Here is a 27,385-nt window from a genome sequence, read left to right as displayed (position 1 = left end):
TTTTCAAGGACATAATCTTGAGAGAGCTCTGTGTTAAGCCCATCAGTAGAGCATGCATGACTGAGCCCAGTGCAGGTCTACATGTAAACTTTCAAGATTCTGGTAGGTGGGTGTAGAGATCTACTCATCTGCAGTCACCCAAGATAAGCCTTGTGCAGAAGTTCCCTTGCTTATTAAAACTGTCACCTACCATCTGGAGTGGTCTGCCTCTTTATTCGGTCTCTTACCCTCTGTATATGGTGCCAAAATTTGTGCATCAACAATTGGCCACTGGAGAAAAAGACGGATGGAGCAGCAGTCAGATCAACTTTGGTAGAAGGATTGGACTTGGGATGAATTCCTTTGAACAAACTTTGGTAAAACTCAGGAGAAGAAGGAGATGGAATTATAGGGTGTGACTGGCCTTGAAACCAGAAGTCATGATAATGGGCTGTGGTTTGACTGCCAGTAAGCTTGAATTCATTACTGACTGTGCAAAGATGTCCACATTATTTATATGTGCATTTCCTCTCTTTTAGGTTCTTCAGCTGGGATCAGATATCCTTCCTCAGTATAAGCAAGAAGCGCCAAAGACGCCACCACACATTATTTTACACTATTGTGCTTTTAAAACTACTTGGGATTGGGTGATTTTAATCCTTACCTTCTACACCGCCATTATGGTTCCTTACAATGTTTCCTTCAAAACGAAGCAGAACAACATAGCCTGGTTGGTGCTGGACAGTGTGGTGGACGTTATTTTTTTGGTTGATATTGTTTTAAATTTTCACACGACCTTTGTGGGACCTGGTGGAGAGGTCATTTCTGACCCCAAGCTGATAAGGATGAACTACTTAAAAACTTGGTTTGTGATCGATCTGTTGTCTTGTTTACCTTATGACATCATCAATGCCTTTGAAAATGTGGATGAGGTAAGTTTCTCTCTCTCTATCTCTCTCTTTTTTTTTAGCACTGTGGATCATGTTTTGAGAAAATTAAGATAAAAGGAACTTGTAGATAATAAAAACTTCTTTTTAGCTACCAATTAACTTTTACCTGCTTTTCCCACCTGATTTCTGGTTGAAAAGACTAATAACTAGGAAAATGGCTGAGGTTGGAAGTTGTGGTTGGGAGAATTGGAGGCTGTGGTTGGAAGAGGTGGAGCAGAAGAAAAACAGCAACATTGGCGTCAAATACAGTTCATGAGCTAGATAATTGATTGAAAGTTAATTAAATACATGTATTTACTTGAAAAAACTGTAGCCTTTTAAAACTCCATACATCCATAGCTCTTTTGTTACCATATATACTAGATATATATGTAGTAGCAGTGGTTGGATTAACATAAGAAGAAAACTTTTGTGGCAAAGCAGTTCTTGAATTTTTGCCTTTTTGATTTCTTTATAGCTTTTGCTGTAACTGTATCTAAGTTTATTTTTAGTGAGAGACTGTACTAGATGTCTTCTGATATCTTGTCTAATTGGAGATTCTGCTAATTCAGTGTTATCCGCACAACAAAAATACTTGAAACATGTATATTTTAAAACAATTTCATCCGGAGTTTCTTAGCCTCTAATTTAATAGTGGATAATTTCAACTTGCTACACCAAGCTAATGCAATGCAACCAGTCATCTCAACTAATAATACATAAATGAGCCAATATAGAATATATCTGTTATTAAAATGTGTTCATAATGATATCACAAACTTAATTTCCCTGAAGATTCTATACTGTCCTTGAAGACTGTCAAATGGAAAATTCTCCACTATGTTGTTGTTGCTGTTGTTGTTCTATGTGTGTTGGGAGGTAGATCTAAACTTTTCTTCAGTGACTTTCCTCCCCATAAATTTTTCTATTTTCAATCAACTTTAAGTATATTTAAAAACCTATTTGCCTGAATGTTACATATAGACATTATATTTTGATACTGTACATGTAATTGTTAGTTTAAAAATTATGGTGAAAAAGAAATCATAGTAATTTATTTCCTAATTAGGGATTTTACCTATATCAAGCAATTAAAGGTACATTTATTTCTTTCCTATTTACCTTCTGGAAAGGGTTTCGAGGAATTGGTTTTGAAATGTTAATCTTGTGATAAGGGGATAATAAACAGAATTTATATTAAACTCACTAAATGGATTAATACATTAAAATTAATACACTCAGATTTCAGTTATTTAGAACATAGACATAAAGATTTCGATACAATAATCAAAGGATTGATTCAATTCATAGGAAAGAAAATACATTAAATACATTACATAATAAATGCATTTGGTATAATATATAAATACATCAGAAGGTCCTCAGCCTCATTCATATGAAGGAAAATACAAAGTAAAACGACACATGCCACCGACATACTATTTTTAGCAATCACATTGTTAAGATCAAGTAGCTGCTAACACACGAGGCTGAGGCTGGTGAGTACTGTGCCTAAGGAGGTGCCCTGCTCAGATCTCCCTGCAGGAAAACTGCTGCGTGGAGCACAGCTAGTGTCCTGCTGGATCCGGCTCTGGTTTGGGAAAGCCAGTGGTTAGCAGCTTTCAAACTCAGCATTCAGTGAGTCATCACACTGGCACACTGGTGGCTTGAAACTGCCCAGAGTGGAGTATTTACACCCAGAAAGCTGCAAATGCTACAAATACAGAACTTTTTTTAACTTGCTGTAGAACCGGTTGTTCATCATTTACCAACACACCACTGAGCACAGTTGAGGACAGCTGCTGCATTTTCTGATCACACACTGCAGCCACATTTCCCCAAGGCTAGGAATTTCCCCAGTGGCTAAGGATGGGGGTAATATTATAACCCCTCTATTCCTGATCATTGTAGAACTCCCTATTGAGCAGTTTTTGCTCTGGACTTCCCCTTTACAGGTACAGTAGTCCGAGGCTGTTGCTACCCAATCATTCATCCCCTTCTTACAGGTGTCAGAACTGCACTGTGGTCCTCCCTCCTCGCTTTATCCTTCCCAGGCATTTATTTCAGTAAAATCCGTGCACATCTAACCCTGACTTGGCATCACTCCCAGGGGACCTGAGTTGATAAAGTGATGGTGTGGGCACTCTCATACATTGCTCCAGGGAGTATAAATTGGTAGAATATATGAAGAATAATTGGCAATATTTGGTTTTATAAAAGAGCAGAAGCTAGAGGAAGCCACTTTAAATTGTTCGGAGGATTCTTTTATAATTTGCTTCCATGTCACCAAACAGTAAGATTATGTACCTACCTCTTGGCTTTTCAGCTTTAGGTCTTGTCTTCGACTCCTCACTATGGAATTTGAGGTTTTAACCTCCCCCCCGCCCCGTCCTTACTATATACATGCACTATTTTCATCACCCCCTTCTCACAATATAGATTTATCCGTTTGGTTCAATAAATATTAGGTGTTTATATCATTAAGACTACAAATATGCTACTTATAGATAAATTGCAGCTATAATGCTCTGGTTACTTTTCCTTTTTTGTACTTTCCATTTTCCTGAGAGTTGCTAACTGTCTGTTTTTATCATTTGCTTGTCACTAATCTCTCTATCAATTGTCAAAATCTCTCCTTATTATAATAATGAAAACAATATTCTATCAACATCGTTTTCTTGAGCAAATATCTCTTCTTTCTACCGTCCCATCATATTGACAGTTTGGCTAGCTATAATATTCCAGGCTAGAGATCATTTCTCTTCAGAATTTTGAAAGTCATAATGCCACTGCAGTCTACCTTCTAATAATTCTGATAAGCAACTCGAAGCCATTGTGATTTCTGATCCTTTACACATGACCTATTTTCTGTTTCTAAAAGTTTGGTGTATCTTTTCTGTCCCAGAGCTGTAACTTACTCATGAAATGCCTTAGTGTGGGTCCATTTTCATTAGTTTTCCTGAGCACTGACTGGGCAGCCTTTTCAATCTGGAAAGAGCATGTCTTGATTTTTTCTTATGTTCTTCACCTTCTCCCCCTTTTTCTCAGGTTTATTTTTTTTCTTCCAGCAATCCTTTTATTTGGATATTGTACCTACTGGACTACTAGTCCTCTAATTTCCTTGTTTTTTGTTCCCCTTTCCTATTTCTCAATATTTTATCTTTTTGCTATATGTTCTGGGAGGTATCCTCAATATTATTTTCTAAGTTTCTTTGTACCTAATAATGTTTTCTTTTCTCCTTTTCTTTTTTTGCTTAAGGTCTATTGGTTGATACTATTAAAGCTAAATTCAATTTGGTATATATTTCTAGCCTTTAACTTTTTATTATTCTGGATTATTATACTGTAGCTGTATTTTTCATAAACAGTCTATAGATTTTGAACATCTTCCTAATTGGCAAATTTTATCTATGTAAATTTACTGAGATGAATTACACTTTAATTTACTTATAGGGTATATTATTTTCTATTTTAAACTGCTTTTTCTTTGCTTTTCTCTGTGTTTTTTATTGTAGTTTTCTTCTATCTTTTGGGTTGATTGAAGTTTTCTTTAATCTCCTGGGTCTCCCCACTGGTTTGGAAGTTTTTCTAATTGATTACTCTTAACATCAGGATCAGTATTTTCACATCAATATTTGACTTATTGTTGTCTTTTCTCTTCTCCTCAATAATTCAAAGACCTCTGTTCATTTTCTAATCTTTCAAATTATTATTGTTTTGTACTTTGGTTCCACATAGTTTTTAACTTTCTCTTTTTAGTTATTATATTACTAGAGGCCCGGTGCACGAAATTCGTGCATGGAGGGGGGTTGTCCTTCAGCCCAGCCTGTACCCTCTCCAATATGGGACCCCTTGAGGGATGTCCGACTGCCCATTTAGGCCCGATCCCGGGATCGGGCCTAAACGGGCAGTCGGACATCCCTCTCTCAATCCAGGACTGCTGGCTCCCAACTGCTTGCCTTCCTGCCTTTCTGATTGCCCCTAACCACTTCTGCCTGCCAGCCTGATCACCCCCTAACCACTCCGCTATCAGCCTGGTTGCCCCCAACTTCCCTCCTCTGCCGGCCTGGTCACCCCTAACTGCCCTCTCCTGCAGGGTTGATCACCTCCAACTGCCCTCCCTTGCAGGCTTGGTCCCTCTCAACTGCCCTCTCCTGCTGGCCATCTTGTGGTGGCCATCTTGTGTCCACATGGGGGCAGGATCTTTGACCACATGGGGGCAGCTATATTGTGTGTTGCAGTGATGATCAATCTGCATATTACTCTTTTATTAGATAGGATAGAGGCCTGGTACAGGGGTGGGGACCAGCTGGTTTGCCCTGAAGGGCGTCCTGGATCAGGTGGGGGTTCCCTTGGGGTGTGGGGCGGCCTGAGCGAGGGGCCTGTGGTGGTTTGCAGGCCGGCCACGCCCCCTGGCAACCCCAGGGGAGGCCCTGGTATCTGGAATTTATTTTCCTTCTACAATTGAAACTTTGTAGCCTGGAGTGGAGCCAAGCCTGGGGTTCCCTCCGAGGCCGGTAGCCATTTGTGTTGGGGTTATAATTGAAACTCTGTTTCCTTAAGCGGGTGGGCCCGGCCAGGGTGTGCAGCAAGCTTTGCTTCCCCTGTTGCCGGCGGCAACCCTGGCCTGCTCTCTCAAGCTCCATTCTGCCGCCATTTGTTTGAATTTGTTTACCTTCTATAATTGAAACTTTGTAGCTTGAGTGGAGGCTTAGGCCTGGCAAGGGCAGGCAGAAAGCTTGGCTTCCTCTGTTACCTAGGAAACCTTGCTCTCTGTGGCTGTAGCCATCTTGGTTTGGGTTAATTTGCATACTCGCTCTGATTGGATGGTGGGTGTGGCATGTGGGCATGGCTTATGGGTGTGTCGGAGGTGTGGTCAATTTGCATATTTGTCTATTATTAGATAGGATTGTCTTATTTAATTACAGCATTTATTTAGTGTTATCCACATGTCTACCAGTTTCTTTGCTGATATAATTTTATATATTTTTGGCCTTCTATTTTTAGTTCAGTTCCTGTAGGCTGCCTCTTCATTATCTATCATATAATATCCAATTTTCTGGAACATGCTTCTTAAAGGAAGCCTTCTGACATTATTCCCAAGCAACTCTAATGAATATCTTCACCATCTTTTATCTTTACTCGCGTACATGTACATTCCTATCTTAAAATTACTTTTGTTTTGTTGCTTTATGTGTGTTCATGAGCACTGTACCAATTGTCTGGTGATCTGGGTTTATGCCTTCTCCAGGACATATTTGTTGTGAATGGTTTCTCTGGCTGTCAGTCCTAACTGTAAAAAAAGAGAAGGAATGCCTGCCTGACTTATATCACAAGGTAATTATAAGGAATAAATGGGGGGAGAGACATGAATGAATTTTGCTTGTAGAATTCTTCCTGTCTGAGGAGTATTATTATTTCATTTCTATATGTTTCTTTCTTCAGCTTGATTATAAGCCCTGTGATGGTGCCGAATGTGGTCCATCTCCTTGGTGATCCTTCCTTTGCTCTGAGTGCTTAGTGGTGACTCACTGACTTTAAGCAATGAAGTGTCAGCAAGGTTTAGGAAATTGTACAATGACATAAAACAAACTAGAACTTAGCAGTGAGGAAGTGAGCTAATGGTGGCTTGGGAAAAGGCAAGTCTGAAAATCACAGTTTGATCCTTTAACATGATGCAGGTCCACAATGACTTAGAGGCCTTTTAATAGCACTCTTTATTTTCAAGACTGTCTCAATTGCTGTGCTCGCTGAAGGTAATTTGATTTACCAGGAATTCATGAACTGGATATGTGATTTAAAAAAAAAGAGAACTGGGAGGCAGGGAAGACAGCGTCCATTAAAGAAAAGCATTCTGTTTGAAAAGAAGTAATGCAGATTTCCTTGAAACCATAACAGGGTAAAAGATGTTGTTACTATGCATCCAAGCCATAGAAACAAGCTGCCTCGTGGCGTGCATTTGGACAGCTCTGGGAAGTCCAGAAAGCGTGATTTCTGGGAGGGGAGGGAGAGCCGAATTAGAGAACATCAGAAGAAGATGGGAAGCTGCAGGTAACACGCTGTTTGGTAGCATAATTGAACTTAGGAAACATACTATGGGGAATTCAGAGGACAATGAGTGGTATCTGTAAGTGGTAAACATGACAAACTAGGTCAGTACAAGTGGCAGCTGGGAAAAACATAACTCATGCATTGTTTCAGGAGGCAAAATAAATGAGTCAGTGACTGCAGAGTGGAAATATATAAAAATATTTCTAATTTTCAGATAAGTTTATGGGAAGTAATTTTCTTTTAAAAAATAATTTACACTATTATAGATGTGCTCATCCTCCTCACCGCTCTTTGTCCATCTACACTCAGCCCTTGCTTTCTCTTCCCTCTCACCAATACCACACTATTGTCTGTGATCTATGGGTTATGCATATACAGGGTGTCTCCCCCAAAATGCTTACACACTTTAACAGCTGATAGCTCAGTTTTGAAAATGAAATGTATTTTAATAAACATTGCCTTTATAATTATTCAAAGTGTGTGTATACATTTTTGGGGAACACTTTATATATTCTCTGGCTAATCCCTCACCTTCTTTCATCCAGTCCCCCTTCCCACCTCCCCTCTAACAGCTGTTGGTCTGTTCCATATGTCCATACCTCTGTTTCTATTATGTTTGTCAGTTTTTTTGTTCATTAGATTCCACATATAAGTGAGATCATGTGGTATTTGTGTTTCTCTGAGTGGCTTATTAATAATTTTAGAAATTTTAAATGAATTATTCTGGTCAAGTGTCTACCTGCATCACTTCATTTTAGCATTTATGTTTACATTGTACATTTTTATTTCTTATCTAATAATCAAAATAAGAATTGGAACTCAAAGCAGCTAATTATGCTTGTAGATTTTAATGACTTTTGTCAGTCTAGAATCTCTTTTTGTCTCTTTTATTGAATCTTAGACCCTCTTTCAAAAATAGCGTGTTAGAAATTGCCATTCAATACAATTTGATTGCCATTTTTCCCACTAAAGCCTATAGATAAATAAAAATAATGTTGGAGTGGTATAGGTAGGAATTATGTAATTTTTTTAGTGTTTCTAGTTTTAATCTTTTTAAAAATATATATTTTATTGATTTTTTACAGAGAGGAAGGGAGAGGATAGAGAGTTAGAAACATCAATGAGAGAGAAACATCAGCTGACTCCTGCACACCCCCTACTGGGAATGTGCCCACAACCAAGGTACATGCCCTTGACCGGAATCGAACCTGGGACCCTTTAGTCCGCAGGCCGATGCTCTATCCACTGAGCTAAACCAGTTAGGGCTCTAGTTTTAATCTTATTAAATCCTTAGAAACACTGCCCAGTCCACCTTGGAATTGATTGATTTTCTTATCAGTGTGTTTGCCTAGCTGGTAAGAAACTTTATATTTAAGGGCAATTTTAGGATCACAGCAAAATTAAGAGCAAAGTATAGAGACTTCCCATATAGAGATTGCCCCCATACATGCGTAACCTCCCTCATTATCAACATCCTCCACCACATTTATTACAATTGAACCTACATTGGCACATCATTATCATCCAAAGTACATAGTTTACATTGGTGTTGTATATTCTTTGGGTTTTGACAAGTGCATAATGATATGTATCCAGTATTATAGTAATGTACAGAGTACTTTCATTGCCCTAAAAATCATCTGTGTTCTACTTATTGATTCTTTGTCCCCCGAACCCTTAGAACCACCTGATCCTTTTACTGTCTCCATTGTTCTTCCTTTTCCAGAATGTCATATAGTTGGAATCATACAGTATGTAACCTTTTCAGATTAGCTTCCTCACTTAGTAATATGCATTTAAGATTCTTCCATGTCTTTTCATGGTTATGAACTCATTAAAAAGAAAAACTACTGAATAATACTTCATTGTCTGAATGTACCATAATTTGTTCAGTTTGTTCATCCAATTACCTACTGAAGGATATCTTAATTGCTTTCAAGTTGTAGTAGCTATGAATAAGTTGCTATAAATATCTGTGTGCAGATTTTGTGTGGGCATAAGTTATCAATTCATTTGGGTAAATATCAGGAAGCACATTTGCTGGATCATATGGTAAGAATATGTTCAGAAACTGCCAAAGTATCTTTCAAAATGGGTGTGCCATTTTGTATTCCATAAGCAATGAATGAGAGTTCCTATTGGCCCACATCCTCACCAGCATTTGATGTTGCCAGTGTCTGGATTTTGGCCATTGTAATAGATGTGTAGTGATATCTCACTGCTGTTTTAATTTGTAATTCCCTAATGATATATAAAGTTGGACATATTTTCATATGTTTATTTGCCATGAATATTGTATTTGGTCATGTGTCTGTTTAGATCTTTTGCTCATTTTGTAATTATGTTGTTAATTTTCCTATTGTCAAGTTTTAGCTCTTTGTATATTTTGTGTAATAGCCCTTTATCAGATATATCTTTTGCAAATATTTTCTCCCAGTCTTGGCTTGTCTTCTCATTTTCTTTTTTAAATATATTTTTATTGCTTTTAGAGAAGAAAGGAGAGAGAGAAATAGAAATGTCAATTATGAGAGAGAATCATTTATCGGCTGCCTCCTGCACACCCCACACTGGGGATTGAGCCCGCAGCCGCGGCATGTGCCCTGACTAGGAATTGAACTGTGACCTCCTGGTTCATAGGTTGACACTCAACCATGCTGGACAGGCTTATTTTCTTGACAGTGTCTTTCACAAAACAGGGTTTTAAATTTTAATGAAGGCCAGTTTATTAATTTTTTTCTCTTATGGATTGTGCCTTTGGTGTTATATCTGAAATATAATTGTCATACCCAAGGTCACCTAGATTTTCTCCCATGTTATCTTCTAAATGTTTTATATATTTTTTTGTTTTACATTTAGGTTTATTATCCATATTGAGTTATTTTTCATGAAGGGTTTAAAGTCTATGACTGTATTCATCTTTTTTTCTTTTTTTTGCATTTGGATGTCTAATTATTCCAGCACCTTTTGCTGTAAGACTTTCTTTGCTCCATTGTATTGCATTTACTCCTTTGTCAAAGATTAGTTGACTATATTTATAGGGGTCTATTTCTGGGCTCTGTATTCTGTTCCACTGATCGATTTGTCTATTCTTTCACTGATACCTTACTGTCTTGATCACTTTAGCTTTATAACAAATGTTGAAGTCAGGTACTGTCTGTCCTCTGACTTTCTTCTCCTTCAGTATTGTGTTGGCTACTCTTCACAATTTTTGCCTCTCCATATAAACTCTAGAATTATCTTATCACTAAACGCAAAATAACTTGCTTGTTGTAGCTATAGATCAAGTTGAGAAGAACTGACATTTTGCTAAATTGAGTATTTCTGTCTATGAACATGAGACATCACTCCATTTATTTAGTTCTTTGATTTCTCTCATCAGAGTTTTGTAGTTTTCCTCATATACATCTTGTACATAGTTAGATTTTTATCTAAGTGTCTCCTTCTTGTAGATAATATAGCATTATCCTTTGGCCACCATGTTAACCTCTCTTTTCACGAGTTCCTTTCCATAATATTCTTATTCTCTAATACACACACACACACACACACACACACACACACACACACACACACACATATATATATATTTCTTTCTGTGTGTTTAGGGTTTGCCTCAGGGTTTATTTAGGTCCCCATGCTGGGATCTCCCATTGGAAGTGAAAAAACATTGTGGACAAATGAATACAAAGATAAAAAAAGGCACAATCACTAAACTCAAATGTACTTACCTTCTAGTTTGAGAGAAAAATTTGCTCACAAACTATTCAAGGTTGTGAATAAAAGAGATTGTAAGTAAAAGAGGAGTCAGTATGAGGGAGGAGATGGGGAAAGGATTGGAGAATGGGTAAGAGTCAGCCACAGGTTTCAAATTGGAACACGGTGGCAATGGTCTGAGCTGTTAAGTTCTATTCCAGGTGGGGATGGATGGTATAGAATGTTATCAAGGATGGGTAATAAATAGACATCTTACTTATATTTGAAAAATTTGATTACATTTTAGGAATATATTCTTTTGCATAAATTTTCTATAGAGACAAAGCAGTCTGTCTAACTGAGGGAATTAGCTCTGGGAGGGTCGGTAGTAACAAGCAATGAATACAGCAATGAGATTCCTTTATTTGATTTTTTTCTATATATGAATAGAGATTTTTATCTGTACTGACCTTCATGCATGATGAATGCTTCCTATTGTTAAGCATTAGGTAATGATTTTGATGTAGAGGCAAAGGAGGTAGAAATATATTACAATCTGTCTAAATATTATTTATTTGTTTTTCCCTTAACTAACTATGGGTACTCGCATAGCAATTGCTCTTTATTGTTTTGTACATAGTCATCATTCCTATGCTTGAGAATATATCATTTCCTCACTCTTTGAAGGAATTTCTAAACTTCCATTCCTACTCCATGTGGTGTTTTTATGACTTTATTTTATTCCATGATTTCATTTATGCTTTCACATAACAAATACTAACTGACAAGAAACATGATTATCTTTATATTGGAATTCTTCATCTTGAAGAAATCTGTTTTTTAGGCATTGTGCATAAAGGGTTAACAAAACAATTTCTCTGTCTGCATGAGAATTTTACCTTTGGTCAGCTGTCTTCTTTTTTCCCCAGGTAACTGATGAAGGAAATATGTTATCTATGCTTCTAGGCAATATTAGACAGACTTTAAAAATACCCCTGATCAGTAAATTGCATATGGGCTGGGAAGAACTTTTAATGAACTATAAATAACCTGATGAAGACATCATAGTGTAAGAATTCCTAAATAATTCAAGTCTGAACATACCCCTGTGGACTCTGAAAGCTCTGCCTGTGTTATTATTACAGGTATTGGATTAGGTGGGGCATAAGGCATCAAAACCTAGATCCCCAAACATTACCAAAATAACCTGTTGATAAGACAGAGCTGAGCCAAGGTTATTGTTGGCCATTACAAGGGAGAACACTATCTTGCAAATATATGGCAGTTTCTCAGAGTAGAAAAAGAGAGACTTTATTGGGAACTGGAAGTTTGATCTATGATGGGTCTTTTAAAGGGAAGGGCTGGGGAATGGGTTTTATTAGGATTGGGTAAGGATTAAGACTCATGAAATAATAGTCCAGGATTGGTGAAAACAGCAAGGCAAAGATTTGGAGGCATCGGATTCAAAGAGTCTTTAGGTGTAAACTGCCTGTTGATACTTTCTACTTAAGAGTTATGGGGGGGATAAGGACACATATGTAATACCTTAATCAATAAAGACATTAAAAAAAGAGTTAATCGGTAATTGGGAAGCTCCTATAATGAGAAATGAAACCATTTTCTGGGCATGGTCATGGAGTCCTGGAAAAGCAAAGCCACGCTAAGGACAACAGAGGCCTAACACAAAGCCATGTTAATTTAACAGTAAGTTATGATTTCAGGTCTGAGTGTACAAGCTGAGTGTGAAGTTAGACAGTTTTAGTTTTAAGGCCTTTAAGTCTAGATGGTTTCAGTATCTTCCAATTGAGTCTCATTTTTACACTTCTGAGTTGTCCCCTGGAGGAAAGAGCACAAGCAGCACAGCTCTGTGGACTTCTGCACAGACAGTTACGAGGTCAAAGCCTGTGGAAGAAGATGCCTGATGCAGCCCCTCTGATAAACAGTGATTTCTGCCCTATACCCTAAGAGTCTACTGAGAACAAGTATGGTCTATAACAGACTGTGAGTCTGAATGTTCACTTGGTCAGCATTGCAGACACAAATATGGGCTCTATAATTAAGTGCCTGGTGTGCATTTTTCAAGAAGATGTTAGTTTTCACGGTGATTTGTTTGTGTTTAGGTCATTGTGTCAGTAAAAATCAGCATTTTCAGTTACATCCCCATAGGATGAGGTATAAGTGGCCATACTCAAAAGTTGTTGTCTGAGCTTTTGCAGATATTGCAGTTGCTTTGGCCACAGTGAATGAAGAGGCCTAGATGACAGGAGCTTGTGCGACAATAATGTTATCATAATTACATATAAACTAGCAGAAATTTTTACCCAAATAGAATCCTGCTGGAATTTTAAAACCAGTTGTATTTCTTGTGTTCAATATTGACATCTACCAATTACATTTGATAATAGCATATCTATTTAAAGACAGTGTCACCGATATTGGTAAAGAAAGTAATCATAACTAGGAAATACAATTTCCACGTACTGAAGTCTGTCAGTGAATAAGATAAAGTTATATCACTAGGACGGTTCATTTCTGCTCTTTGTGTATGTTAAACATACATTAAAACTTTAAAACATATATACATAATTTCAGATAGTAATATGCTTAACAAATAATAATACAAGGCTTTAGAGAATAGATAATGACTCTGGTGATCAGCATTGAGCGATGTAGGAAAGCTTTGTAGTGAGGGCTAACTGCAGCTGTTAGGTTAGGAATTTATTTTAGTTGCAAAGAAAAGAGACTCAAGTGACCTCAAATGGTGGGAGATTTAATATAAGGATGGATTTTTTGGAACACTGGGAAAGAAACAATGGGACCTTGGGAACCAGTATATGGTCCTGGACCATGGCAGCTCTGGGAACCTCGGCACAGCTAAGTTGTCATATTAGGGAAGGGAGCCCGGAAGTGGGTACTAGGCCGAAGGGCTGGGAAAAGAGGGACAAATACCTACAAAAATAAAGCTGCTCTTTGACCACTTTCTTCACATGTCTCACACATATGCTTTGCCAGTTTTAAAAATTATATCCTTAACAATCTCATTGTCACGTATTATCATAAAAATGGTTGGAAAAGAGCCACTTTTAGAAAATAATTTTGGAAGACATGACCATTTACTCTGTTCTGTAAGATGTCCCAAAAATGTATACACACACTTTGAATAATTACAAAGGCAGTGTTCATTAAAATATATTTCATTTTCAAAATTGAGTTATCAGCTGTGAAAGTGTGTATATATATATTTTTATGGACGTCCTGTATTTTTGCAGAGTTTGTAGGTGTTCACTTGAGTGTCCCCCTATTAATGTGATTCACTTAGTCCTGTCAATATACTTATCTATTTTCTCTTTACCTGCATTCTTACCTTCTCTCTCTCTCTTTTTTAATCTCGTGGCTTCCATTCCTGAATCTTTGTAACTTTCACTACATCATGGCCACATCAGCCTTTCTCTAACTTAACCCTTATTGCCTTCTGCTTAATTTCCTTAGCATTTCTTGGACCAGTTATTCATACTATAAAACAAGGGTCTTAACCTCTTCAAGGATGGAGATAGTTAGGGGAAGTGTCTGAGGAGGTGACATTTAAGCCCAGACCTGCAAGATCAATAGGAATTAGATGCATACACAAAAAAGGAGTGGTTGGTAGATTAGGGAGAGTGTTTTAAACATTATGTTTGGAGACCCCCAGGTGAGAGAATATGAAACTTTTGAAGAAAGGAAAGAAGATTTCTTTGACTGGAGTACAGAGAAGATGACACTGTAGAGGCAGGCAGGTTGTGGTAAGGAGTTTGGATTATTGTAAAAGCAGCAACAAGTTATTGAAGGATTTAGAGCATCCATCAACATAGTTTGCTTGTACTTTATCATAATGTTTAGGATATACTTCTTTTTAGGGTGCAAGTTTTGATCATGCTTTATATTTGCTGTAGCCCCAATGGATATTAAAGAGAAAGTCTTTTCCACAAGAAGAATGCACTATGGATATGGTTGAACATCAGTGTCTGTTCTTCAACTATCTATCTATCTATCTATCTATCTATCTATCTATCTATCTATCTATCATCTATGGATGCCACCATGTTTTGATAAGAATATAGACTGGCTAACATAAATTATTTATTTATTTATTATTATTATTTTTTAAAAATATATTTTATTGATTTTCTACAGAGAGGAAGAGAGAGGGATAGAGAGTTAGAAACATCCATCAGCTGCCTCTTGCACACCCCCCACTGGGGATGTGCCCGCAATCAAGGTACATGCCCTTGACCGGAATCGAACCTGGGACCCTTGAGTCCGCAGGCCGACACTCTATCCACTGAGCCAAACTGGTTTCGGCTAACATAAATTATTTAAATTGAAGTCCTCTACTGAAGCATGTTAACTAATGCATGGAATAAGGAGGATTATTTATTTCCTCATGGATCTTTTGGTAGCATGAGTTGGAGAAGTGAATTCTGAATAGGAAGAAGGCAATAGAATTTGTTATCTGGGTTAGAAGTTCAGGTAACAAATGTAGTTTGTAATTTTCTTTTAGTCTTTAAATTGTGCTGTATAAAAGGAAATAGAAATGGACTATGTAGTCATCCATGTATAAAACATACTTAGAATAAGAACCCAATGGGTATGAAATGGAGTTTATTATTGTTTGGTAGTTTTCATCTAGTTGCCTGATATGGTACTACCTGTGAAGATGAAGTAACTATTAATTGTTAATTATAACATTAGTGCCAGAGGAGTAAGAAGTTACTATGGGAGATTAATGTATTCATTTTTTCAGTAAATATTTGGTGCCTACTACATGCCAAAGAGTGCTAGAGAGCGTTCAAAAGAATGTTCAAAGGAATGAGCATGATATGAGCACACAATCACAAACAGACAAATGTCAAGAAGGGAATGTATGTGGTCCTTTGAGATTATATAATGAAATGACCTGACCTAGACTGGAGAGGAAAGTTTCTCTGAGAAAGCAGTGACCGAGCTGAGATCTGACATATGAATAGAGCAAACTAGGCTAAGGACAGAGGTATAAGACAGTTGTAAAACACTCCACTGAGAAATAATAGCAAGTGCATGGACTTCATGTTTGAGGGGCATAGCATATTTGAAGAACTGAAAGTTGAATGGAGAGGAGCTTAAGAGTGTTGAAAGATGAGGTTAGAGTGGTGAGCAGGGGCCAGACCATACAAGTCCATGTAAACCAAAACAGATTCTAAACAAAGGAAAGATAGAGGATAATTTGTGTGTTTTTTTGTTCACAATGCTAGATCCCCAATATTTAGAATAAACTCAGTAGACATTTGGTGAGCGGATGAATGAAATCATGTATGGCAACTTTTTTGTTTGCATTTAAAGAATGAGTTAGAGAAAAATAAATAAGTCCTTCTTGGGCCATTCTTTTATATTTCTGAATGTACCATCACATTTCAAAAGTCCACCTAAGTATGCAGCTTATTGTCCATCCTTATATTAAACATCCATCCTTATATTAAATCTCTCATCACTTGAGGTCACTTGAATATTTTTTCTTTGCAATTAAAAAAAATCCTAACAGCTGCATTTAGCTCAGTACATGCTTTCCTACATCGCTCAATCCTGATCATCCCAGTCATTATTCCCTATTGCCTTGTATTATTTTTATTTGTAGAGCATATTACTATCTGAAATTATGTATATATGTTATAAAGTTTTAATGTATGTTTAGACTACATGAAGAGTAGAAATGATTAGTCCTAGTGCAGGTACTAATGTGCTTTGTTAAATTATACATTATGCTCTAGTTAGAGTGAGTTCCAGAGTGTGGTCAGACAGTGACGTGGTGAGGAGCAAGGGGTCTGAAGCAAGACTGTCTGTAGTTGAATCTTGGCTCCTCCTTTTACTAGCTGCATGAACTTAGTCAAATTACTTACCCTATCTGGGCTATGTTTTAATGATACCTTTCATGTAGGGTTGTTTTGAAGATTACATTTTTAAAATACACATAAAGCTCTTAGAACAGTACCTGGCATGTAGTAAGCATTCAGTTTTATTATCACCATGTCTGTCTTCCAAGTAGCTATGAATGATCTTGTTTTCTGATTGGTTTACTGTGTGGAAGGGAGTATATGGTACAGGATTGTTGCAATCTTTATTGCATCCTTCTATCCCTGTAGGTCCAACTGTAATTCTACCCCATTCTCCTTCCTCCCCACCCCCATTTTCTTCCACATTGCCTAATAGTGTATACTTTTTAGTTTGCTTTTTCTGGCAGTCCTTTTCTAACTATGTTTTATGTATCTCCTATAGCTGTGGTCTGCTCAGTAGAGAAATTAAAGAGAATTTCTCTTTCATACTTGATGCCATACCTTTATATATGTCAAAGCTACATTGTCTGCTTTATTGTCCATATTTTATTGTTAAATTACATTTAGTTTATTACCGACTAAAATCCCCAAATTCACCTCATCTGCATTTACTTGTGTTGCATTTTTTCCCCTTCATGTATAACATATGGCTTAACATATTGTCATACGCTATGATTTGTAATGGACACTAGATACCTTCTTCAAAGGGTTTAGAATTTCCTGGGATGCCAGGCATACAAACAGAGACTTGTAATAAATTGTTATTGTGACAATTGTTATAATAAAGATATGCAAAGGTGAATGGTAACACAGAGGAAGGACACCTAACTCTCATAGTTAGAGAGAGGGTGAGGGTATGATGATGCATATGGTGGTGGTAGGGTGGTTGGGAAGAAGTCAGAGTAAGGCACATGGAGGAGAGAATGTTTGTCATAAGCTGTACATAAGACTCTAGCCACCAAGAGTGTGGGAGGGACAAACTTTTTCAGAAGAGGGTACGACTTGTAATGTAAAATGAACCAGAATGGACACTTTAGGAGCTACACGTTGCTGAGGGTGATAGAGCATAGACAGCACACGGAGGAGCTGGTGGGGGAGATGCTGATTAGGCAAACAGGTACCAGGTCCTGAATGGCTTTCCATGTCATAGTAGAAAGAGTATCCTTAATCCTATAGCATTAAAGATTTTAGATTAGGGAAGGACATGATTAGATTGATGTGATTTTAAAGAACACCAGGCTGCTCACCTGTATAGTGTGATCTGTGAATTAAAGGAAGTGAGACTAGAGGTACAATGACCAATGGAGAGGCTATTCCTTGTCACACAGTAAGAGAAAACATGAAGTCCTGACTAAGGCATGGCCTTAGAAATGGGAAAGAAAGGAAGTTTTTGAGAGATTTAAAAGGTAGATATGGCCTGGCTGGTGTGGCTCAGTGATTGAGCATCGACCCATGAACCAAGAGGTCCTTAATCAGGGCATATGCCAGAGTTGCAGGCTCGATCCCCAGTAGGGGGCATGCAGCAGCAGCTGATTGATGTCTCTATCAGAGATTCTTTTATCTATCCACCCCTCTCCCTCTCTCTCTAAAATAAATAAAAACATTTTAAAAAAAGATATGTATTGAGCACTTGGGCATTTTGATGGTAAGATCCTCTGGACTTGATAATCACCTGTATGTGGCAGGGAACAGAGGAGCTGAGGCTCAGCCCCAGGTCTGAGGGACTGAGTAGATAATGATGTCATTAAGAAGAGTAGGAAATGGAGAATTGATTTGGGAGAGGAGAAGGTTTCCCTTTGGGACCTATCACCTTTGAGCATCTATGGGACATATAAATGGAATGCAACTGTAGGCAATTGGATTCTGTATCAGGAACACATTAGATAATTTTGTGCTAAGAAGTGAACCTCTGAATCTTCCATCTGTAGAAGTCAGTTGAAACATTGATATGCATTAAATCAACCAAGAAAGGGCTGAGGGTAAATCATAAAGAGATCCTAACATAATAGTAGCATGGAGAAGGGTAGCCCTAGAAAATGATTTTGAAAGAAATGTCAATTGGGGAGTTGATTAAGACCCAGGAGAAAGTGGTGGCATAAGAACTATGCCAGAGAGTTTACAAAACATTTTGTAATACTAAGTGGTGTTGGACATGGCTATAGAAAATGTGCTTTTCTGTTAAGTGGAGTCCAGAGCAGGTGCCCCTCTAGGTAGACTGCCTCCTTTTGAAAAAAGCTGCCTACATCAGAGAACAGGAGAGAGTTTCCTTCGATCTTTGAGGCCTAGTCCTAGTAGGCCCTCATATTTCACATTCCTGTTGAGAGTTGTGACTGTTTTTTAGTTTGAATAGGGATAAAAATTCTTTCTTTTTAGAGAAAAGAACTTAGGTAGAAATGACTTTTCTTTGCAGTATTTAAACAGAGGTACTATGTTTTCTTTTAAGAATTTTAGTTAATTAGAGAACAACAGCGACACTGTTTTTATTTTTCCGTTTAACCCTGAGTTTTCCATGCATTTTGGCTATGGTTTCATTAGAGCAGAAGCAAAGCATGTTTATCTTAATGTCCCCAGGGCCCAACCTGGACTCTTGGCTTATACAAGGTATCAACAAATACTTATTTTTGTCTTTCTTGTTTATGGTTACATAATTTCAATTTTTAGGGCTTCCAGATTCTTTTGAATCTTCTACCTATCAACATCTCATGTCATTGAATTATGCCAATTCATCTTCTGAGTTTTATTAATGCTACTCTTTTGATCTGCCTAAAGTTTAATATATTTTTTTCTCTCCCCAAGTGTTCAAGTGAAATGAGAACTTATCTTAAGGCTTTATTTATGCCACAACATCAGAGAGTGGAAGTTGAAATAGAGCCAGGCTTAAGGACATTGGGATTGAAACAAAATACTGCCAGGATACTTTTGCAGCTCTTTCACTTCCATGAGAGCTTCTATTTCTGCTTCTCTTCATTTTCTTTCTCTTTCTTTCAAGTCTTTATTTTGAAAAATTTCAATTATGTAGAGTATAGTATAACCAAATGCATTTTTAACCTTTTAACCTTAACTGTCAAGAACTTTATGATGCCATAACTTAGAGTCTTATTAATGTAACATCTGTTCCACTACCCTAACCAATTCCTCTGTGTTGGTCAGAAATAAGCTGAGAGTAAGTTTTGGCAGATTCCTTGCATCCCTTCTGGGAGACAGAATTAGCACTAATAATGTCATGAGACTTGGAGGTGGTGGTCAGATGAGAGGCTTCCTGGATCACTGCTCTATCTTCCATCCTCTTATCAGGAATGCATTTATCCTATCTTCCCAGGTGGCTTATTTTATGCGTCAAAAAAACAAAACAAAACAAAAAACAAAAATAAAAACACACCAAAACCCCAACTATGGGACCTATTGAATGAAGAAAGCCTATGCTATATTTCCATTTAAATAATGTTACATTTGGAATTTTAAGCTTCTCAACAAAATATGATTTTGCTGCTGTTCCCTTTTGATAATCTTTTCTATGACTATTGCTAGAAGATGATAAGATTTGGTAGGTTATGTACCTATTCAAGGTTAACTCTTCACTTTCTCAGAGCTCTACAAATTTAGTGCTTATTATGACTGTGGTGGGAAGTAGTGGAACCAACAATGACATTTGCCTGTTCTCCCCATATGCAGAGAGGTATTTCCCTTGTGCTTGCCTGTGAGATCAGGATTCTTTTTTCAGACATTTTGCTGTTCATAGCTATTATAAAGTGAGAAATAAAAAGAAATCTTCTAGAGGAAAAGTTTTATAAGAGGAGAAATAAAATGTCTGAACTCATCACACAATTTCTATACTCTGTGTATATTGCATTTGAACATTATTCTCCTTTGTTTATTTTCTGTGCTATTTAAACTGCACTTATGAAAATAAATTGGGTTTTTCTTAGATAATGAAATGATTTGTGTAATAATTGACAAATAAATACCTATTTTTGAGTAGGAAGAAATCAGCATTTGAAAACTTTCTTTATAATTTCAGCTTTTTTTGTGGACATAAATAAAGTCAGATCTCTATTATGATTATGTTCTTAGTATATAAGTGATTGATGATCAAGTTCATGAAGGTGAGCCATTGTACTATTTTATTTTCTGAAAGTGTGTGTCATTTCTTTTCAGGGAATCAGCAGTCTCTTCAGTTCTTTAAAAGTGGTGCGTCTCTTGCGACTGGGCCGGGTTGCTAGAAAATTGGACCATTACCTGGAGTACGGAGCAGCAGTCCTCGTGCTCCTGGTATGTGTGTTTGGACTAGTTGCCCACTGGCTGGCCTGCATATGGTACAGCATTGGGGACTACGAGGTCATCGATGAAGCCACAAACACCATCCAAATAGACAGTTGGCTCTACCAGCTGGCCTTGAGCATTGGGACTCCATATCGATACAATAGCAGCGCAGGGATATGGGAAGGAGGACCCAGCAAGGATTCACTGTACGTGTCCTCTCTCTACTTTACCATGACAAGCCTTACAACCATAGGATTTGGAAACATAGCTCCTACCACAGATGTGGAGAAGATGTTTTCGGTGGCCATGATGATGGTTGGCTGTAAGTATCTTGCTTTCTTTAAAACATTTTTCTTTACAAATTATTGTTGTTGGCAGTTTTCCAGGCTCTAAGTTCTGTCAGGATTAAAATGAAACTGCTTCGTTTTCAGAAATATGTTTAATCCATATTATTTGCATTGGTTTACTTTTTATTCATCTTTAGAAAATAAAAAAATGCAAAATAATATATCTTACTTTTTAGAATATATTAACACATTTAAAACAGTAAGGATAGAGTGATACAAACATTGACATAGAAACGCTGCGATTTAATTCTGTTCACAGTAGCAGAGCTCATTCCAAGGGACACCAGCATCTAGACAGGCAGCATCTGGCGCATCCCACAGGTTTTGTTGGCAATGCATTAAATTCCAGAAAAGCAGACAGGAGCTGTTGTGGGATACATAGTTTAGAAAACATTTTATCTAGTAATAGAATTACTGAGTTAAAGTTGATTTCTGGATATAGTTTTATGCAGGTTTTACAATTAAGACTAGTAAGTAAGGTTTATAAATCTAATTTCCATTACAAACACTCTAAGTTGGATATATGCCTATTTAAGAGAATGTAAGGATTAGTAAATATAAATCTATTCAGCAATGACAAGAGTAGCTAGGATTTAGCATGTGTACATGAGTACTAAATGCATTGAGAGTGTTCTTGGGAGTAGAATGTTCTCTGAAGGAGCCAAAGACCATGTGTTCTACACTCAGAGAGACCAGATGATGACAGAAGACCAGATCACTAAGGAAATACATACCCAAGAAGCTGTTGTAAAAGAAGATCTTAGGGAGTAGTCACCACTATTCAAATGGACTTAGGTGATTTGTCCAAATCTATTTCCTAAAGTATCCTTAAGATCATTGTACTGGAGTTTTGATTAGTGTTATTAGCAGCAGTTAAGCCTTTGGATCCTGGTCATTGGTTTTTGGTCTAAGGCACCCTTTTTAAGGTTTCACGTTGCAGAGTTTTATATTTTGACTCTGATGGGAAAGATGTTAGAATCCAGGAGTGTCAGCTGGTCCGTGAAGGCTCGATATCTTGGGTTTAAGCAAAGTAGTTTTCAGAGTTCCGAACATCTGAGAGCTATTGGAGCACCTAGGCTAGTAGTTGTTTAGTTTCTGTCCCTCTACCTCCTTTGACAGGTATAGAAACACGAACTCATGGGTTCTATTTGCTGGTTAAAGGTAACAGAGGGAGAATGAGAATTCCAAGTGTTGTTTGCTCCAGAGGCTTTTAGGAGAAAAAAAGTGTTCTTACATACAAAGAAATCCTGATGATTAATTAAATTGTTGCCTACATACCAAAATGGTAAGATGTATTGGCAAAAAGGTGCTTTATAAATTCAGAAGACAACATTTTGTCAAATGTAGAATTTATTGCTATACTACTTTTAATATTTAATTAATTTTGCCTTACAATTGAGCATAATTTGATTTTTAAAACATTTATTTCAAGTAATTATATATTCACTGGAAGTTGCAAAGACAGTACAGAGAGGGCTTTTGTGTTCTCCACCAGGTTTCCTCCAGTAGTTACACCTTATCAATCTCTAGTACAAGACTCATACTGACATTGGTGCAACGTGTGTGTATAGTTTTGTGGTGATCTATTTATCACAGGGTAAATTCCTGTCACTACCACGGAAATAAAGATACAGAATAGTTCCATCACCACAAATATATCCCTCATGTAACTGATCTATAGTCACACCCACCCCTTCCCCTGAGCATCCTTAACACTTGGTAACTATTGATCTGTATTTTATCTCTATACTTTTTTTTTTTAATTTTGGGAATGTTATATACATGGAATCATACAAAATGTGACCTTTTGAAATTGGCTTTTCCCACTTAGCATAATCTCCTGGAGATTCATCTAAGTTGTTGAGTATATCAATAGTTTGTTCCTTGATATTTCTGAGTAGTATTTCATGGTTTGGATATAGTGCTGTTTAACTGTTCATCTATTTAGGGGCATTTTGGTTGTTTCCAGTTTGGGGCTATTACAAATAAAGCTGCTATGAACATTCATGTACAGCTTTCTGTTTAGACATAAGTTCTCAGTTCTCTGGGATAAATACCCAGGAATGTGATTGCTGGGACATATGAGAAGTGTATATTTAGTGTTTCTTTTAAGAAATTGGCAAACTATTTTGCAGAGTGGATATACTAGCATAGTTACATTTTTCACAAAAGAATAGTAGGAAAATAAAATCTATGGAGAGTTGAAGGGCACCATTATCATTTTGTTTCTCAGGCCCCAAACCTGGAAATTATCCTAGATATCTGTTTTTATTATATGTTTCATCTAATCATAACAAGCTTTGCTGGCTTTACCTTCAGAATACATTTGAATCTTTCCATTTCCAAACCTGTCGCCCAAGACCAAGTCACCACCATCACTGGCCTGTACGTTTGCAGTAATCTCGTGTGTTCCTTCTGTTTCTACTGTTGTCCCACATCTCTACCCACCGTGGCCCCTTTAAGTAAATGGGATCACACCATGCCTCTGCTCAAATCCCTCCTGTGTGTTTGCATGCACATAAAGTAAAATTCCGATTTTCTATCCCTGCTATCAAAACCTTAATGGTCTGACCCCTTCTCTGCCTCATCCACTTCACTTTCTCCCATTCCCGCCCTTATTTATTCCACTCCCTCCATGCGAGCCATCTTGATGTCTCTACACAGCAAGCTGAGTCCTGTCTCAGGGTCTTTGTATTTGTTTTCCCCCACTGCTTATAACACCCCTGCCCTGTATTATGTCCTGCATCCATGCAGATCTATACTCAGATTTCCTCTTCAGAAATTCCTCCCAATGCTGCCCTACTAGAAAAACCACCCCAATGCCAACCACCTTTGTTCTCTGCCCTTTTACCTTTTCCTTCTTCATTGTATGGACCAAGTCCTGAAACCGCATTGACTCTGTTTTTCTTTTCCATCAGTATGTAAGCTCCATGAGAGCAGTTGTTCATACCCAACTTAAAAACAGTTTTTAATATGATGCTCAATCTATATTTGTTGTATAAATGAATGAAATGGATTTTGCCCCACCCTAAGTCTCTCGGTAGGCCTAGTCAGTAGGAGCTGTTAGGTAGAAGCACCAACAATTCCTTCACCGCGTTTTACTATTTACCTCCAGAATCTACCTACATTGGAAATTTTCACATAGATTCAGTCGAGTTTTCAAAATTTCATTTGATTCAGAATTGGTCCCATTCCTTCTCGACTTCATGTGTGGCCAATTATATTGCTATATGTACATTTTCTTACTCTCTTTTCCTTCAGTTCCTATCTTGATTTTATGATGGAGACCTGGTCTTAAAGTTGCGCCTTTTCCTGAGTTTTCCCTATATCCTTTCAACATCTGAGTTGTTTTCTGTTTAGAAACCAATTTCTGACATCTTTTGCCTGTTGATTTAGGTTTTCTTTTTATGTCTCTGAATAAATTTCCATCTCTATAGCCAGAGTGTTCCTAGGAGATGCCTTTTAATTTCCTTCTTTGACCTGGGTCGTTAGTAATTTTATGGCATGTTTCCTTTGCAACAACCTAAGAAGATAATAGAAAACTGTCAAGACCCATGAAGTGTTATAGTAACTTCCCACAATTCCAAAATTTATTAGATACACATGCACAAGACATCAACCAAATTGGCAGTTGTAGCTGTTTGCAATCTTAGTTTAATTTTTTCCCTACAATAACACCAAGGAAAATAGACAAAACAAACCACCAGTGTTCCCAGAACCACCCAGAATCAGCATGTGTTATCAGCCATAGACGTAGCCAGGGATTTAATGGTAGTAGTGTGTTGTGTGCGTGAGTGTGCGTGTGCGTGTGTGTGTGTGTGTGTGTGTGTGTGTGTGAGAGAGAGAGAGAGAGAGAGAGAGAGAGAGAGAGAGAGAGAGAGAGAGGGATTGGGAAGGAGGGAAAGTGAAGAAGGAGAAAGAAAACAGAAAGGCTGATGCTTTTGGTTGTGCTAGGATTCTAGTCAATTCATGCTGGCTGTTTGAGAAGCATTACTTGTAACCTTATAACTGAGAAAAATGTTTTATCAGAAGATTGTTGCAGCTAAAAATCACTTTTATTCTGTTGAGGAAAATAATCACTACTTATAAATGATAGCCTCTTTTTCTGAAGAAAGTCACCTGAAAGTTTCGTGCCTTCCAGCAATATTTAGAAATTTCAACGGCAGCACTTTCAGTTCCTCGGTCCTTTCTGACAAATCTTCAAGTAAAATTTATGACCGTGGCCTCCCTTCAATTCTGGGCTCCTGGTGTTTCCTTTTGATCCCTTCTGTGTCAGCAAGATCGCAGCATATTTCCCTTCCCTGCTACCAAGGACTTTTTTAGACTAAATCCTTTGTTCCTACATTTGCCCAAGGTGGAGAATCCTCCTGCTCAGATTCCAGAACTGAAAGGTTGTTTGGATCTTCTCAAAATAGTCTACCACCATGGATTTTCTACCTCAAATTTATCTTTTTTCAGTTTTAGCATGTTCTGTGCCTTGGCTGTACTGCACGGCTCTGATTGCCATTCCTGGATAGTCACCTCCCCCATTGCTCTGTATCTGCTGTTCATGAATGAACCTGACTACTCTGCTGATGGTCACGGAATTCACTACCAAAGGGCTTTTCTGAAAGAGGATATTTTTGCAGTTTATTCTGAAGCACTTGTGGAAAATAGCATTTTTTTTTTTAGATCAAGATGTGGGTAATCTCTTTGCTAATTTGCTCAGTAAATACTTAATGATGCCTTTCTGAAATGTTTTAAATCAATTTCATTTATATAATCTCATTATTGAGCCCCTAATAATTTTTTTTTTCTAAAGATTAGCACACTGGCTGATTTTACTTCCGTTCAGAAAGCACCTTACTGTTCTGATGATGTGTTTAGTGTCTATGAAAGAAAGGAATGGGAGTGTGGAACTTTTTGATATGATTATCCTTTTGTCTTAATGTATTTGATGAATCCACTTCTAAAAATTTATCAAGAAAATAATGCTTACTTAGTTCCTTCTTCATAACTAAATAATCACATAATTGTATTTTAGTTTAATTCAACCATTATAAAAAAACTATATTTTTGCATCTTTTATTACAGTTTAATAAAAAAGAAACATAAAATAAAAATAGAAGTTATGAATAACTTTTGGCCATAATAATTTGTGTTCAACCGTAAATTTCTCTCTCTAAATATACATGTGTTTCCCCCTTCTATATATAATTTATTTGCTTTATTTTATACACTATTACATAAAGTAATAAACATGTAAACAGCATATTTCAAAAGACTAGGTTAGACTTTGGGTATTTATAGGGTGGGGGAAAAGTAGGTTTACACGTTGTTTGTATGGAAAGTACTACAATAAGTAAGAAATAATAATAGAAGAACAAACTCTGTTTCATGCATTCACAACTGTAAACCTACTTCTGCCCCACTCTGTGTTTTACTTAAAAGCATGTTTACGCTTTCATTTGTTAACTTTAGACAGCCTGACTAACATGGTACTTGATAATCAGAACCTGTGCTACTAGGATGCCATTCAAACTAAGTCTTTAAAAGTAAAACGAAGCAAAAGCAGAAGCTATAAATACGAAAATTGCCAAGGTTAAATTGGTACGCAGGACACCCAGTCATAATATTGCTAATCTGCAATTTTAAAATTGGATGTAGTTGATGATAGCTTAGGCAGTGTGAGAACTTTCTGTAAAGGACTGGTACAGTGTATAATGCAGAAGCATGGTACTTGATGCTCTGTGTCTAGTACATTTAGAAGTATAGCAGGGCCATCTGCCAGTGGGATATGTATGAAGGGAAATTTGAATTTCCATGTAGGTGGTTAAGTGCTGCTGGGGAGCACTTAGTTACACGCTGGTCACTCAGCATCATGCGGAGGAGACTCATGCCACGCATCATATTCTCCAGTTGATGAGCTCATTTAGCATCCTCTGTGGAATTCAGATGTAAGCCAAGCTGAGATGATGGGCATTTCCCTTACCCCTCTCCATAGGAAGAGGAAATAAAGAGAAGCTGGTGAGACCCAGAGAGTGGGAGAATCTCTATATATAAAAGGCTAGGTGACTGACCGTATGTCCATCCCACCGACTGACTGGCTGGTATATATGATGTGCACTGGCAATTTAAAAATAAATGTTGACTGGCACATGTGCGATACATATAAAGCTTTCTCTGGTGCCAGTCGCACGTGACCGACCGGCCAGTACATATGACATGCACTGGCAATTGATCAAAACCTCTTGATAGCAGTTTTAATTTAGGAATGGATATTACTGACCCTCATGAAATGATT

The 27,385-nt window shown here is 37.4% G+C and overlaps 1 protein-coding gene across 1 annotated transcript in view; it reads left to right on the top strand.

The window, feature by feature from the left end:
• KCNH5 (potassium voltage-gated channel subfamily H member 5) overlaps positions 1-27,385 on the top strand; it is a gene marked incomplete at its 3' end in the record, with an annotated part of 258,189 nt that overhangs the window by 46,331 nt on the left and 184,473 nt on the right. Inside the window, exons 6-7 of the mRNA XM_079769588.1 lie at positions 519-911; positions 20,651-21,077. Of these exons, the coding sequence (XP_079625714.1) occupies positions 519-911; positions 20,651-21,077 (820 nt within the window). The remainder of the gene's footprint in view (positions 1-518; positions 912-20,650; positions 21,078-27,385) is intronic.

This window comes from Cnephaeus nilssonii, assembly GCF_951640355.1.
Source record: "Cnephaeus nilssonii genome assembly, chromosome: 4".
Lineage (NCBI taxonomy): Eukaryota > Metazoa > Chordata > Mammalia > Chiroptera > Vespertilionidae > Cnephaeus > Cnephaeus nilssonii.
Note: the sequence above shows the minus strand (reverse complement) of the source record. Positions and strands in the feature narration are given on the sequence as shown.